Source organism: Dermacentor albipictus, chromosome 5 (assembly GCF_038994185.2).
Source record: "Dermacentor albipictus isolate Rhodes 1998 colony chromosome 5, USDA_Dalb.pri_finalv2, whole genome shotgun sequence".
Classification (NCBI taxonomy): Eukaryota; Metazoa; Arthropoda; class Arachnida; order Ixodida; family Ixodidae; genus Dermacentor; species Dermacentor albipictus.
The window spans coordinates 40,516,623-40,533,938 of record NC_091825.1 but is presented as its reverse complement, the minus strand read 5'-3'; the positions used below and the strand labels follow the sequence as shown (position 1 = coordinate 40,533,938).

Below are 17,316 nucleotides of genomic sequence, written 5' to 3'. Positions count from 1 at the left end.
GCTCTCCTCGCGTGAATGATCTAAAGTTTTTTTTTCTCTCATGCCGATCATACACTCGGTTGGTTCATATTACGTATATACGGCCATGGTGTGCATAGTGACTGCTACGCTAGTCTTGGGAACCGAACACTTCTGAGCTCTCTTTAGGCTGAACGCTTTTCCCAACCCTGCATCCTAAGTTCGGCAATCTTCTTGAAACAATGTCGCATAAAGCATTCAGTGTTGGGGTTTTGGATATTGAGACTTTGAAAGAAAGAAATCCAAGATAAAGTCCTTACGGAAATTGCCGTATCCACCAAAGGTTCTCCAGGGCCATTGAGCAGCTGCTCATTTCGGCATGGTGCAGTTCAGACGGCCCGCTAAGGAACACTCGGTCGTCCAGCGTATCCGATAGATGTTCATGTGTCAGCACAGGGCCGAGCACCGATGGTTCCACGGGTCCCAGCACTGCATGAAGGAAATGTATATAATTTTAAGTGACTGTCTCCAACATATTCAAGAACTTATTCTACACGTGGAACGTTCATCAGAACTTATCAGTGAGCCATACTGCCTGCCACAACTGAAGCAGGTAGGTGTAAAAACAAGACCAATAGCACATTTTTCATCTCTGTCGAAGAGAGCAGGCGCTGATCTAATGAAAAGAAGAGATGACGGGCTGAAGAGTGTCTTGAGCCTACTAATTCCCACCAAGGTAAAGGGGAATGAAAGAGACCAAGAGAAATCGTGCAAAAGTACCAGCGAGCTGCATATTGCTTCATTTATTCCGCAAATAAATGACAGAACGTAAGAAGTGGCAGATTTCCCCAAAGGGCGAAGCACCGAGAGCGATAACAGCGTTTAGCGCAGCGCTTAAGCTCATCTGACAGTGTTCGTATATCATCATCGGCAGTTCATCAGGAGCACTCTAAATAGTTTTCGGAAAAATGATTAGACAGCCTGAGCTGTGCATCGTTTAGGCCCCGCTCCGCCTTAAGTTAACCTGTTCAGGCACTGCAGCGAAATGCGTAGAATCGACGGTTATGACAAGCACGTCTCAGCGAAACGCCAGTGATGTGCCATCACTTTGGTCGGAAAATGACCAAGAAGCGAAATCGATGCACGCTCACGCACGACCCAATCTGCTTTATAGCAGAGCGAGACCCACCTGGTTTGGCGCACGCGTCTCGCTTCTGGGAGAAGGAAGCACGCTGCGTCGTGCTGCTGGTATGTGGAAAGTGGGTACACTCACTAGTGCGACTACAATGCGAATCCATGCGAACTCACAGCCTACACCGGTGTCCCAGGAGCGGACCGTAAACGCACCTGGCTGATTAAGAAAAAAGCACACGTCTCACATTGGGCGAGCTCTTTTCAGTTGTTCACGCGCGTCGGGCTCTCTGAGGGTCTCCAAGAACTGGAATCCCGAGGAACCATCAAGACAGACAGCGTTTCCGTTCGCACGATCACAACATTTCGACATCACTGCTGCTGACGATGGTCTACGTTATCCTGGTGATCGCATTCTAGACAACAATGAAAGTTGGGCTAGTTAGATACATGAGATTATCAGGAGAGATCCAGAGCTTAAGCAGTGGTAAAGAGGAAAACAGGTAAATTTATCGGGAACAGGAACAAAGAAGGAACGCTCAACTGCTTGGACCAGTGTTCCATCACCATGCTTTCTTTCTATTACTTTGACGCCATTACTCTTTTCATTAAGCGCTGGAATTTTATATAATTCGCTCTTTCATGCCGATGAAGGCTTGTCTGATCTGTAGGTCAGCTGGTGTGTGCATAACAGCTTCGGTAGGTTTGGCTACGCTTTGACAAGAAATGGAGGGCACTTGAAGTCGACATATATGCTGATGGGTGAAGATTTCAGCATCAGCAAAGGCAGCTAGGATTTCTTACGTTAGAGAACGCGAAAGCAGTATGCCATTTGCAGACTTCAAAACTTCATGAACGTGCTCATTTTATATACTCAAGACTTCACGCTACCTCATTTCCTGAAGAAAAGGAGTAAGAGCGCTGGGCAACGGGATGCCCCATTATCCAGCGTTGTTACTCCTTTTCCTCAGACATGTGCCAACCAGTCCAAGTTAGAACTTGCTTCTCATCCCCATTGACGGCGCCATCAAGTGCCCAATTGAAGCAAGGACAAGGCCTACCTTTAGTCAGCCAGAACCATCGACCAGCCGTCGCTTCAGCAAAGTGTGGTCGTCTCACACTCCGGATGCCCGTGCTCGATTCCCACCCAGACCGAAATGCGCGATTTCTTTTTCAAAACCATTGACTTGCTTTGTTTACACGAATGTCGCAAAGAAATTTGACGTTAATACGAGAAAATGACATCAACACTTTTACGTATTTTTAATCTTTTTGCTGTCGGCCATTTTTGGAACCATCGCTCGGCCACGCCGACGACGACGTGAGATTGTCGCGTAATAGGGAATACAATTCTTACACTTTATTAATTCATTACTGCAGCAGGCTGTGCCACCCAGTTACGACATGCAAACTGAATTTACAACGATCGGGCAAAGATCTTGTAGACCACAAAGCAATATTTCCTGTGAGGAAGGCATGTCAAATTCAAGTAAATGAGATGCTTTGCAGGCTAAGTTGCTTAGTGATTTCTGCCGCAAAGATGGTGACAGTTCTATGACACCTGATTTCCATAAAATGATTGAAAAATGCCCATAACAGATCCTCAGTCATCGTTGCCTTTCGGGACGTCGTCTGAATTATCTCGGCCGGATTTATTCTGCTGTATTTCCCATGGCTGCAAACAACCTGCATCTACACTTGCGTTGCTAGGCTTCCAACAAGATATTGCCTCAAGGCAAGCAATGCACGAGTGTTTTAGGAACGTGTCACTGTGGAAACATTGCCACATCGGTCATTTCTCATATTCGCGCACGCTTCTGGCAGTGGCCGCGCGCATTAGATAGTGCGCAAATAGCACTCATGCAGCTGGAGTGGTAAGGTCCAGCTAAGACACCTCCGTTGCATCCAGATCGCTCTAAGCCAATGATACTGCGACGCACAGAACAACAACAGCATTAATACTACCATGTGGCCCACTCCTGCGGTGATCGCAGTTTGCAGACGCAATCATTTACCGCCTTTTACGTTGGTCCGAAGCATCATGTAGACTGTAACCACCCCTTAAAGAAGGGAATTGCGCTAAAAAAGACACGGACGAGTAAGGGCATGGGCGCCCGTCCATGTCCTTACTCGTCCGTGTCTTTTTTAGCACAATTCCCTTCTTTAAGTATGTACGACCGACTCGCCCAACAACGTGCTCTCCTGTAACCACCCCTTTTCCTCCCCGCCAAAGTTTAGCCAGCTCAAATTTTACCTTAATAAACTTGCAGGAAAACGGACGAAATAGTTAACATGAAAGGACAATGTAGATCTGAGCACGAAATATGGAACAAACATCTCTTGCTTGGCGTGGCAACCCGTGCTGCTGCAGGGTCTTCAGCACCAATTATTATCGTGGACGTTTGATTGCGGGGGTCATGTAGTCTCCGGATTGTCTGCTTCCGGATTTACACACATTCCACATGCCTCACTACCATGGTGAAAAGCTATACAATAGAAACAATGGCAACGCGAATAGTATAGTATATATAGTATAGCGTTTGTCGCCCGGCTAATGTGCGTGCTGCCGACGCAGTCTAATCAGGTGATTGAGAATAACGTGTAAAACGGCTCACTGGAGCTTCGTAATTTGCGTGATTAGTGCACTGATTAGTGCACAAGAAAATGGGCCACTGAGAGACACTTGGCGTGACAAAATACAGACGCGTGCCAAAAATTGAAGTGACCAACGTTACCATAGTTACGATTACCGGGTCTATGGGTTGGAAACAACGGCCATCACTTTGGCATGGAAAGAAGACACACAATGGCAATGAAAGCAGGTGACGTAACACCATAGGCACGACACCAGTGGCGCTCTGCTCTGTCGGAACAGGGGAAGTTGGAGAGACAGTAGGCGGTAACGTTAGCATATCGCTCAGCGTGATACACGCATACAAAAAAAGCTGCCATTCCTCTTCAGGCCATCCACATTTCAAGAGTGGATGAAACCCGTGGAGACGACAGTCAGCGCAAGCGGATAACAAGCATACTCTTCGGTTACCTCGGTGAGATGGACCCCATGGCCCAAATCTAAGATGCCAGGACTGCTGCAGCCTCGTCAATCACTCATGACAAAAGTCAACATCTGAGGACAAGGGTCTGTAATACATACATTGCAACAACGCAGCTCTTGTAGTATCCCTGAGAAAGCACGCCTACCGTAGTATCTGTTCGTAGAAGCTCTGTAGAAGAATTATCTAAAATGTATTAGAGGCACCCACTTGTCCTAAGGCATTTTCGAGGCTTCTAATTAATCTGTTTCAAGGACACTAAAGTCAGCCAGACCAAATAATAAAGGCGTCCGTATTTTTTTATCGCATCCATTTGTGTGCCAGTATATGAGGACCACCTGGTTTTCTGCATGACACAATTTCGAAAAAAATCGATATTTTACGCACCAAAACAAAATTCGATATTGAGGCACGATGTAGTGAGGGACTCCGGATTACGACCACATGGCATTCTTGAACGCGCCATCAATGGAGGGTACACCGAAGATTTTGCATTTCCCCTCATTTAAATATGGCCGTTTCCTCCTGTGCTCTCGGGCTTAGAGCATAACGCCCTAGCCAGTACGCCACCATGGTGGGTCTTTTTCTTTATCAATAAAGTGGAAAATATTATTAAACCAGAAAAGAAGAAACACAATAAGAAACATATCATTGCAACGTTGCGGCTGAGGTCCAGCCTTTTATATATATGAAAGGGCTGTAAGAAATACATTGCAACAACGCAGCGCTTGTAGTATCCCCGAGAAATCACACCTACCGTAGTATCTCAATCAATCAAACAATCAATCAATCAATCAATCAATCAATCAATCAATCAATCAATCAATCTTTATTTTCCTTCTGTCAATGATACAGAAAGAAGGACTGACAAAAAGCTGTTTTTCAGAACAGCTTGACTAGGCCACAGCCCTATAAAAAAATTTCGGAGCGGTAACAACACTGCCGTGAAATAAATAAAAAATTGAAACTTAACAGACAGCGTAGTACTATAGGGCAAACACTTAGTAAAGGAAATGTTAAGGTAATACAAAAGTTAAGCCAGTTTTTATAGTCGTCATAAAAATACATACAAAACAGTTTCTTAGAACAAATGAATATCTGAAAGGCTTTCAAATTACAAATGTCTAGAATAAATACACTGAATGTTGTGGTCTCCCCCTATATATAGCGGTGCTCCGCCGGGAGTCACCTAGACCACCGCGCGGGTCCGAGGATCCGAGCCCCTCAGGGGGACGATCAGCTCAGCCGCGTGTGTAGCGTGTGCCCGAAGCGGACGCTCGTTCGGTCTCCTATGGGAGCGAAACAGAGCGCCGCAAGGAGAAGGCCCAGAGTACAAGGAAGGCGTTTATTGTACGACCACCTTTGCGTTCCGGATATCTGTATACACCCGTTTCGGCGCGGGGCTCATGAGCCGAAACTCCCGCAAGTCAAGGGGTGACACTCAGCTATCTCAAAACGCGGTAGCAGGCCGCTATACGGGAGGATGGCTCCCAACGACCGTGCTACCAGGGCAACGTTCTTTCAGCTCGGGGTAGCCTCCGAGGGCGACTCGGCGCAGTACGACCGCGCACGTCAAGTGAGCCGCGTCTCTTTGGCGTAGCCTTCAGAACAGGAGCAGCGAATAGGTACGCAACCGCCTCGGGTCGAGGACCTTCGGCGAGACCGGCCAACCAAAGGGATGACCGGGAGAATGGGAAGTACGCACCGTTTCGCTGTCCGAGAGCTTCTCCCCGCGTTGCCGCTCCTCGGTCGACTTGAGTCGCCAGGAGAGAGGGAACGCGGGTTCCCGCCCAAACAGACCAATCGGGTGAGCCCCTGGACCGTTCGGGGGCGGACGGCAGCAAGTGTTTTACGGTCCCGCTGCCGTTCGGCGCCCTCGGAGGAATAAGAGAGAGGGAAAGCGGTGGACCGCGCGCGCGAAGTTCGAAAGCGACCTCGCCGCGCTCGGCTCCTATGCCCAAAACGTGCTGCGCTATGGCGCTGCAACGAAATGGGTTACGCAGTCCCCACACTCTCCCCTCCTAAATCGCCCTCCCACCGGCCTGACGTGGTCAGACTAGCGGGGCGCGCGCAAACCTCAGGTCAGCCCAAAGAAATTTCTATAATTGCTCTTAACCAGTGCCATGCATGTCTACACTAAAATAACCATGAAATAAAAAATAATTACTGATAGCTACAAAGAAAACACGAACCGAAACCATATTATAAAGTCACATCAGTGTAATATCATTATAAGTCACGGCATATACAAAAGGCAACACACACACGCAAATAAACAAACAAAAAACAAAACAAAAACAGCAATACAGGAGCGGGGGAAACGATAATAATGTTCCACCCCAATGAAGATTATTTACAGCTACACAAAAAAACACGTATATTGTAGTAAAAGTATATTAAGTAAAAAGTATTAAGCAAGAAAAGTATTAAAGGTATATTAAAAGTAAAAGTAAAGTAAAAGTAAAAGTAGTATATTGTACAAAAGACAAGATGATAACATAACAAAACAAAATGATAATAATAATGGCGGCCCGAACAAGGAAACTGGCACTCACGGGGAGTCCCATAGCGCTATGTTCGTGCCCACGCTCCCCTGCGCAACGCCCGGTCACGGCCACGAAAGCCCCCCCCCAGTTCTTGCATCAGTTCGTCAGTATGACGCGGGGGTGTGGGGGAAGCTCCGCAGCCCGTCACCTTGGTCTGGACGCCCGGTGCCGTATTCTCGATAGCCGCCGTCGGGGTCACCGCACCGACCATTGCCGCGAAGCCGGGGTTGTCTCGCAAGCGTTGCCGGCACAGGGCCGCCAAATCCGAGTCCGCAATCTTCGGGCCGCTTGGTGCCGGATTGCGGTCGCCAGCACCAGCCTCGAAAAGGGCCCTTTCCCGAGCCCCGTGCAGAAAACCTCGGAAATGGGTCTGATAGTAGACCGGCGTGGCACATAGCCGGCAACAACGGACGCCGTCCGGAAGAGGGAACTGCGCTGCGGCCAAGCCGCTCGTTTCGGCCACCGTGTGCCCGCGGAATGGATGGGGCGCCAGGCTCACCTGCCTATCTCGGCGAACCCGCCTCTGCGCTTTCCATGGGGCGCTGCTGCAGAAGGTCAGGGGCGGCGCCCCATCCTGCTGGCACGTCCAGGTGGCCACACTCCTCGCAGCCCGGTCCTGCCGCCGAGCACTCGTCTGACCCGGCCGGCGGTTCCTCTTGGATGTCCGGCTCCGCCGAGGGGCCGGGCCGGCCTGAACCAGGTCCCGTTGGGAGCCAAGCCTTTCTTTTGCGAATGGCCCTGGATGCTGCAGGTCGGAGTCGCCGCCACGGTCGCCGTTTGTGCAGGACTGCGCAGCTATCGATGTTGCACCTTGCGCCTTGAAGTCAGGGAGACAAGTGCCCGCGCACAACGCGCAAGAGTTCCGGTGGCGCCCGCAAAAACGCGGGAAGCCTCCCCATTCGCCCGTCCGTCTCGACCCCCACCGAGGCGGCCACTAATGCACACACGGCAGTACACACACACAGAAACGTCGGTTCAAAGTTGCGCTCAAGGAAGTGGGCCAGGACCGCCGGCGCAACCCTATCCCGTTACTCTTAGATGGGACCTATGCCATAAAACATCCCCTCCGTCAGCCGGGGGAAGCGAGGTGGGTCTCGCGTCGCGGGCCGCAGTGGGTTTCGCTCGCCCTTCCCCGGGGAGGTGCGAGTAGGGGCACAAGGTGGGGGATGCCACTGGCGACCTAGGGCGTCCAAAGAAGCGCGCACGCACACTCGCCCCGGGCACGGGCGCACTCACACACGCACACATGTTCACAGGAATGCCGCCAGACGCGCGCACACAAAGCGGCTGCGGCCACGTCACAGAGCCCGACAAAAGAACAACAAGCGTCTTGCGCGCCTTTTCGGCAGTCATCACCACAACCCCGCAGCACCGTTACGACTGTCCTCCCGCATGCGCACATCCGGAAGCAACAGCCAGGCGACCGCAGCTTCCCCCTCGAGGGGAAGCCGTAGCCGACGTGCAAACTGGCCTCCCAAACAAAAAAAAAACACATACAAAACAAAAACCGCGACTCCCCGCCGCGTTCCCGCAACGGCTACCGCCCCGAATGGGCCAGCGAAAAAAAACCCGCGACACAGCACTGGCGGCCACTTAACTACACGGAAACTGCGGTTCGTCGCTATTTACAACAAAGCAAAACAAGGACGCACACATGCTTTTGAAAGTAAGAGCACTTACATGCAACAAAAATAAGTATTTACGTAGGAGCAACACGCAATAGCATATATACACACTGAAATGAACATGCACTTAGAGCAAAATTACTTAGCATGGGCTGCGGCAAGACTTCTTTTCGGGGAACGCCCGTCGAGAAAGAAGTTTGCTTACTGAGGCTGCGCGTTGCCTGAGGGCCTTCGGTGGCGGAGGGGGTCCGCCGTCCGGCGCGATATCACACAGGTGATCGCTTCCTCAGACTGTACCGTTTGTGGTTGGCCACTACGGGTGTGCCCTGTCGCTGGCGCCTTGTACCAACGGGCTCGGGCGTGAAATCGCCAGCCCGAGCGACATAGGCTTTCAGGTCTGCGACATGGGCACGACCTAGTTTCCCCGAAGGGGGACCCTTCAACAAGTACACGAGCGGAGAGCAAACTCTCTGCACTCGGTACGGACCAAGCCACTTAGGTTCCAGCGAGGCTGAGAATCCCTTACTAGCATCGCTAAGCGCGTGGTTCCGCTTCAGGACTAGATCACCCACCTTAAATGAAAGGTGGCGGTGCTTGCGATCGTACTGAGCCCTTTGCTGGGCTCTGGCCTTCGTCAAGCTCTGCCTTGCTCTGCTGAGAGCCTGACAAAGACGGTCCCGAAGCTTCGATGCGTAAGCAGAGCGGTCTGCCTGCGCCTTCTCATCCTCGTGCTGGCGGCGAATTATCCTGGTCATAGGATTCGCCAGCTCCCTTCCAAAATTGAGGAAGGCAGGAGAGAAACCAGTTGAACGATTTTCAGAGGTTCGGATGGCGAACGCGAGCTCGTTCAAGTGGTCAGCCCAATCCTTCTGGCGCTCGGCAAAGGCACAGAGCATGGGTTTGAGCGTTCTGTTCATTCGCTCTGTCAGATTGGACTGGGGATGGTAGGGCGAAGTAGTGCGGTGATCAATTCCAAAGGAACGGCACGTCGCACCAAACACCCGAGCGGTGAAATAGGACGCATTGTCCGTGATCAGCCTTTCCGGGTAGCCGAACCGATTGAACACTTCTAGGATCTTTCCTAGCACCGCCCGTGCTGTCACTTTCCGAAGAGGAAACAGTTCAACCAGGCACGTACCCAGGATTTTTTTTCGGGGGGGGGGGGGGGGGGGGCCCACCACCTCCATCATCATCATCATCTTCTTCATCATCATCCTGTTTTATGTTTACTGCAGGACGAAGGCCTCTCCCTGCGATCTCCAATTACCCCTGTCCTGCCGCCGACCGATTCCAACCAGCAACCGCGAATTTCCTAATTTCATCGCACCATCAATAGTTTTCTGCCGTCTTCTACTGCGCTTCCCTTCTCTTGGTACCCATTCTGTAACCCTAATGGTCCAACGGTTATCTAACCGGCGCATTACATGGCCTGCTCAGCTACATTTTTTCCTCTTGATGTCAATTAGAATATCGTCTATACCCGTTCGCTCTCTGATCCAAACCGCTCTCTTTCTCTCTCTTAACGTTATGCCTAGCAATCTTCGTTCGATCACTCTTTGCGCGGTTCTTAACTTGATCTCAAGTCTCTGCCCCATATGTCAGCACTGGCAAAATTCACTGAGTGCGCACCTTACGTTTCAATACTAATGGTAAGCTTCCAGTCAGGAGCTGGCAATGTCTGCCGTATGCGATCCAACCTATTTTTATTCTTCTGTGAATTTCCTTCTCATGATCAGGATTCCCTGTGATTAATTGACCTAGGTAAACGAACTCCTTCACAGTCTCTAGTGGCCGACTGGCGATCCTTATGTCTTGTTCCATTGCCCGACTATTTAGTATTATCTTCACCTTCTGCGTATTAATATTCAACCCCACTCTTACACTCTCTCTGTTAAGGTCTCCAAGCATTTGTTGTAACTCGTCTGCATTGTTGTATAGAACAATGTCATCGGCAAACCGAAGGTTGCTGAGATATTTGCCGTCGATCTTTACTCCTAAGCCTTCCCAGTTTAATAGCTTGAATTCTTCTAAGCACGCAGTGAACAGCTTTGGAGAAATTGTGTCTCCCTGTATGACACCTTTCTCTATAGGTATCTCCCTGCTTTTCTTGTGTAGAATTAAGGTAGCTGTAGAACCTCTGTAGATATTCTTACGCGAAGGACGAGTCAGTAAGAGGAGAAACTATTTACAGATTATATTTACAAAAATGGTTGCAGCGCTGACCGGTTAGATTCACAGCGCAAGCTCAGTTCGTTCTTCCTCCTCTTTTCTGGAGAGATGGCGCCCACGCGCCTCGTTCAAACAAACCACACGCATGTAGCAATATTTTCCAAGCTTTTTACGTGAGCGTTCGGTACTCCTTGATTACGTAGTGCCTCTATGACTGCTGGTATCTCTACTGAATCAAATGCCTTTTCGTAATCTATATAAGCCAAGTAGAGAGGCTTATTGTACTCTGCGGGTTTCGCGATAACCTGAGTGATGGCATGGATGTGATCCATTGTAAAGTATCTCTTCCTGAAGCCAGCCTGTTCCCTTGGTTGACAAAATCCAGTGTTGCCCTTATTCGATTGGAGATTATTTTGGTAAATATTTGATATAATACTGGGAGCAAGCTAATGCTCTTATAATTTTTCAATTCTTTAACGTCTCCTTTTTTGTGGATTAGTATAATATCTGCATTCTTCCAGTTTTCTGGTACCCTTGCAGTCGATAGACACTTCGTATAAAGAGCCGCCAGTTTTCCAAGCATTATGTCTCCTCCATCTTTGATTAAATCGACTGGTATTCCACCTTCTCCTACCGCGCTCTTCATCGTTTCATTTCTTCTGACCCTTCTGACCTCATCGCTAGTTATAGGAGAGTTTCTGTATCCTGTTCATTACTGTTTCTAAGGGAGGTATCGTGACTCCTCTGAGTACTGTATACAGGGCAGCTTAGAATTTTTCCGCTGCTTTTACTATATCTTCGTGATTGCTGATGACATTATATTTTAGTGTATACATCATGGTTTGCCCCAAGCCAGGTTTCTTTTTTACTGATTTCAGGCTGCGTTCACTTTTTACAGCTACTTCAGTCTTTCTCATTTTACAGTTTCGAATATCAGTTATTTTCGCCTTGTTGATCAGTTCTGACAGTTCCGCGAATTGCGTGTCGCTGTGCGGCCGCCAGTCCCATACAACCGCGTAGAGCGCAGGACTCTGCAATTCTAGACGTACTGCGCTCACCGCGAAAGGTTAGAAAAACACCCACAAAGCACAGCAGAGAAGTGGCTACGTGAGGCGGTTCGACCGATAACTGTAGAAGCGTCATTCAAAGCAAGTAATGGTTCTCGACTTCCGGCAGCGTTTTCTCTACTTCCTTTTTAAATAAAAAGATGTTGATCCATAAATATTCTCATAAACAACGGTTAACTTTTCATATTATTCGCTTTTCCTTGCAGATTGGTTGTTGCCTTGGCTTTCTCCCTTAGTAGATCGCTTAATTTCTCAACTCCTTGCGATTTTTGTTTCCAGTTGCCAATTTTGCACGAGAAGTGCTATACAATTAGGGAATAACAGACAAGGTAACGGGCGACAGTCATCTTGCTTATGGGTTTAAGGGTTATTGCAGGTTTTCATGATGGACGCACTTTAACATTATTTTATTTCCCACCTTACCTAACCCATATCACGTGTATATGGTTGCGGGCATCTGCCAACCTCGCGGCGAGCCGTAACTCAAGGAAATAATGAAGCACAGGGATAAGTTAAACGCAATTGGCGTTTTCTCCGGCCGCAACTCGTTCCACGAGAGTACAGACCAGCTCAGTAACAGCCGCATCCCTTTCCTGGTCCCAGGGTCAGCCTAAACAATGAAAGTTGAACTAACAAAAGCAACAGCTATGCGGGTGACGGTTGAATAGATGGTGACAACTGAACGCATCTCGAGTTAATCGCACGGGTGCGGAATCTATGAGAAAACTGTCCTTCACATTACAAGAGATGCCGATAACTACCGCCATCGAAAAGGAGCGAAAAAGGCAGCATAATGCTGACCGATTAATAGCTGCCAAGTCTCAACATTGATCTGGCGGCGCTTTAGGAATGTGTGAGGAGTGGTGACGTGGGTGGGGGGGGGGGTAAGCCAGTTGATTTCGGGGGGGGCCCGGGCCCCCCCGGGCCCCCCCCTGGGTACGTGCCTGAGTTCAACCCATTTCGAAAAATGATCAGCAACTACCAACAAGTAGCTATACCCCTGCTTACTCCTGGGGAAAGGCCCCATTAGATCGCAGGTGGCTATCTGCCACGGACGCACACTGTCAATTGGTTTCATCAATCCAGGTTGCTTGCCTCCTCGTGATTTCACCATTTGACAGACATGGCAGGAGCGGCAATAGCGGAGTATATACCGCCTCATGCCCGGCAAGGTCACAGTTTGGCTCAGTTTTGCAAAAACTTTGGAGCCACCCATATGACCGGCCAAGGGTTCGTCGTGAGAGAATCGCAACAGTGCGCCTCTCAGACTCTTGGGGATAACCACCTTAAAGGCGTCTACGGACTCATCATCGGTGGCTATGTACTTCAGCACGAGCCCATCATGATCCAGCAAATATGAATCCCCAGAGGCCACAGCGACACACGCTGGCTTCGCCTCCACCGCGCCCGCTGCAGTACAAGCAGCGTCTCGGCGCTCTGTCTCCCGGAGACCGTCGCTCAAAGCGCGACAAAACGGGTCATTTTGCTGGGCCGTCAGTAGCTCTTTCCGGCTGAATGCGATTCCAGTACCCACGCAGGCGGGCCTGGTCTCGTCCCCACTCAGGACTGCAGCCATCCCTACCGCCCGCGTCGGCGTCGTGGGTTCGCTTTCAAGAAGCTCCCCCTCTCGCCTGCTTTGCGGCACGCTGCTTGCCTGGATAGCGGCACGGGTTTGCCCGTTTGCGGGCTCTCCCTTCTCACCGCTCGGCGGCTCGGCCACCGTTTCGCCCCTGATACTTGCTGGCGCAAAGGCGCCGCCATCGACTGTCGCACCTAGAGGAAGGCTCCCGGTGGACAATGGAGCACGAGATAGCGCGTCAGCTACCACGTTGGTGCTCCCCTTTCGATATTGCACTGATAAGTCATAATGCTGTATCAGGAGGGCCCAGCGCGCGAGCCGGCCCGCAGGCTCGCGGAGCCGCATCAGCCAGCTTAGCGCACTGCGGTCTGTTTGCACGACAAATTTCGTCCCGTCAAGGTAGACATCGAACTTACGTAGTGCAAACACGATGGCGAGGCATTCCTTCTCGGTCACGGAATAATTCCTCTCCGAGGGTGTTAAGGAGCGGCTGGCAAAGGCCAGCGGTTGCAACACGCCATCAAATACCTGTAGGAGGACGGCTCCCAATCCCAAATCGCTCGCGTCAGTCTGGACAACGAACTCTCTGGTCAGGTCGGGGAGCCGGAGCTGCGCTGTCTCCGCAATGGCGCTAGACAGACGGCGAAACGCCTCTTGCTGCTCAGGTCCCCAATGCCACTCGACAGACTTTCCCAATAGCTTGGTCAGGGGTGCCTGCACTCGGGCACAGGACGGAATGAACGACCTGTAGTAGTTGGCCATTCCCAGAAAGCGGCGCAGGCCGCGTACGTCCTTTGGCACGGGGAAATCGAGTATGGCTCGAAGTTTCTCCCTGTCCGGCTCAATGGAGCCGCTGCCCAGCGTAAACCCGAGTAATTGAACTCGAGTTTGTGCGATTTGGGCTTTCGCCGGATTCAAAGTCATCCCGGCAGCCCACACCCTCTCGAGCACATCGGCAACATGGGTCAAGTGCTCTTCGAAGGTTCGTGAATAGATCACGATGTCGTCGAGGTAGCATAAGCAGTGTGACCACTTGGCTTCCCCGAGAACGCGGTCCATCAGCCTTTGAAAGGTCGCCGGACCATTACAGAGGCCAAAGGGCATACGAGTAAACTCGAACAACCCTCTGTGGCACGTGAACGCGGTCTTGCACCGGTCACGATCATCCATCCGGACCTGTAGGTAACCTTTGGAGGCATCTAGCGTAGTAAAGTACTTCGCACTGCCCAGGTTTCCTACAATGGAGCTAATCGTCGGGAGTGGGTAGGCATCCTTTCGAGTCACTCCGTTCAGACGGCGGTAGTCTACGCAAAGGCGCTGACTGCCATCTTTCTTAGGCACCAACACAATTGGAGACGCCCAGGCACTGGAAGAGCGTCGGATAATGTCCGTCGCTAGCATCTCATCCAGCAAACCGTCAATCACCTGCCTCTTGGCCAGACTGACAGGCCTAGGGTTGCACTTCAGTGGAAGCGCATCACCGGTTTCGATCTTGTGGCTCACTAGATCGGCACAGCCAGGTAGATCGGTGAATAGCTCATCGTATTGGCGTAATAGTGACGACAACCGAGCCTTCTGTGCACCACCCAAGTGAACCGCACTGGCGGCCAACGGGTGTAGTGCCTTAACGTGCCGTGCCGCTTTATGCCAATGGGGGCTAGGAGCAGGCGAGCGCATAGCGCAGGGGCTTGCCCCCGAATTTTGCGCGCGGCACGGTCCGAACGCCTCTTCTGCACGGGCAAGAGTCGGCGCCGGCGGGCTGATGAACGGCTTAAGCGAGGAAAAAGGTCCGTCGCGATAGCCACCATTAGCAATGTCCACTACGATCCCGGTTTTCAGGAGAAAGTCCCGTCCGAGAATCACAGGAACACTGAGCCCTGGGAGGTGAATGAAACGCGTGCGTCTCAGTCGTTCCCCCCATCTGACGGTCAGCCTTGCAGCGCCTGCCGAATGGGCCACGCCTTTCGCAAGGCTGAAAGTCGTTCGGCTGTCTCTCAAGCGCACTGCGTGCTTGCTCAAATGGGAGAAAGCCTCATCGCCGAACAACGAGGCGCTAGCGCCCGTGTCCAGTAATGCCGCAAATTCACGACCAGCAAGGGTGATCGGAATAAACGGCGCGTGCGCACCAGCATCACAGCTTGCCCGGTACGCACAGGGAGCTGACAAGGGTTCGGCCGATCGTGCGCTCACGAGCGACCGCGGTTTCCGTTTCCCTGCCTCGCCGGAGGCCTGTCAACGGTGCACTCCCTTGCCATGTGACCCCGCTGCGAACAGCGGAAACAGCGCATTCCAGCCCGATCTCGATCACGGGCTGGATCAGCTGCTCTCCTCCCGGGTTGGTTCGGCGGAGTGCCGCGGGGCTCTCTGTTTTGAGGCTTCCCAGCGCGATAAGACGGATGACGTCCCTTTACGCGCGTTTCGAGCGACGGCGTAGTCAAAGCCACGCGCCTCTCATAGGAGAACGGGTCCAGAGCTCGTTCGCTCAGCTCCCAGTTTTTCGTCCCGCTTGTTGCTGCACAGGCAGCCTCAGCGGGGCGCCGGGGGGAAAAGAGCACGGCTCCTCCCCACGCACAGCGCGGCTCAAGGGCCTCGCTGACCGGCGGTGGCGGGCGGTACGCACGAGTGGAGAGAATGTCCCCCTGTATGCGCTTCGCCTCGGCGGCCAGTTCCTCTAAATCACGGAACCGACTGCTACGCAGGTAGGCCGAAAAAGTCGGATGTGCCTGCCTTATCAGCCGGTCGACGCGTTCCTCGTTTGAGGCTTGGGGCTCAGCGATAGAGAACAACTCTTCCATCGCTCGCACATATTCCTGCAATGACTCATCCGGAGCCTGCGTGCGTCGCTCCAGCTCTCGCCGCATCCTACCATGGTAGTCTGCGGGTAGGAATTCGCGTAGGAAGGCCACGCGAAACTCCCCAAGGTTTGCTGCTCGGTGGCCGACAAGTCGATAACACCTGGCAGCCGCATCAGTCAGTGCTGCGGGAACGACGCGTCCCAGAACATCGTGTTCATCCAATCCCATGGCTCTTTGATAATGCGCCAGGTTTTCTATGAATTCTCGGGCACTCACCAGGTCGCCGTATCCACGGTATATCGGAATGGCCAACTTTACCGCTGGGCGAGTGAGCCTCGGCGTAGCGACAAGGGCTTTCACCGCCTCAGAGAGGGTTTGGATCATGCCTGCAGCGTTGCGCAGCAACGTGTCTGCTCCAGCTTCGCAGGAAACTGTTGGACCGTTGCAGGTGCTCTCGAGCGAAGGAGCTATGGCTCCCAACTCGATAAGCGGCGCGGAATCCAAGGGGGTTCCGTTCGCGCCGGCCCCGGAACAAATGTGGTTCCTAGGGGGACCGTACCGTTGTCTTCCGTCGCTACCGAGAGCGGCGGAGTCGCTTAAGCCACGTTCGGCCAGCGTTGACAAAATGGGTCGTTGCTCCGATGCTGCGCCACTGGGCGCTGCACCATGCACCCCAAAGGGAGCCTGAGAAGCAGAATTGTTTGTGGAACGGCTGGGTGCCCCACAGGGGGTCGCAGCTGACCACGGTGCCTTCTCACTGCTCAACGTGTTCGCAGCCAACGGGCAGAACTCGGAAATGGCTGAGGCCACTGTACCGATCTGCCCACCGTAAGCTCCGCAGGGAGCCGATGAAGGGCGAAGTGGCAACATACTGCCGCTAGCTCCACTGGGAACAGCTGTAGGCAGCGGTGGCGACACACACGGTTCGGGGAGCGCCAGGGCTCCGTTCCCGTACTGAGCTACGTCCACTCCAGTGGGAGCGGTATCATAGCGCCTCGCTGTCGTGCTCACCCCACTGGGGGCGGCAGTACGCGAGCGTGAGTTTATGCTCGGCTCGAGGGGGGACAAGGCCCCGGTCTCGCGCAAAGCAACGTCTGCTAACGTAATGAGGGGACAACGGCCGCTCTGGTTAGCAGACATGGTGCGGTCAGCCAGATCGCTCAGGCGTTAAGGCTTTCCGAATGAGTTGCCAGAAATGTGCAGGTACGCAAAATTCGTGAAGAGCAAGGCTCTGTTCACAAACGTGCTACGTCCGCTCCAGTGGGAGCGATAGCGTAGCACTACGCTGACTTTTCCATCCCAATGGGGGCTGCAGCGAGCGTGCGCGAGGATTCTGCCAGCAAACGAACTTATGCGCCACTTTGTGATCTCTCTCACGTGGTGTTCCTATGGG

The 17,316-nt window shown here is 52.1% G+C and overlaps 1 protein-coding gene across 1 annotated transcript in view; it reads right to left on the bottom strand.

Annotated features, from left to right (window-relative positions):
• Window positions 1–17,316, bottom strand: part of LOC135896868 (N-acetyltaurine hydrolase) — a 52,844-nt gene that overhangs the window by 22,802 nt on the left and 12,726 nt on the right. Inside the window, exon 2 of the mRNA XM_065425371.1 lies at window positions 279–447. Within this exon, the coding sequence (XP_065281443.1) occupies window positions 279–447 (169 nt within the window). The remainder of the gene's footprint in view (window positions 1–278; window positions 448–17,316) is intronic.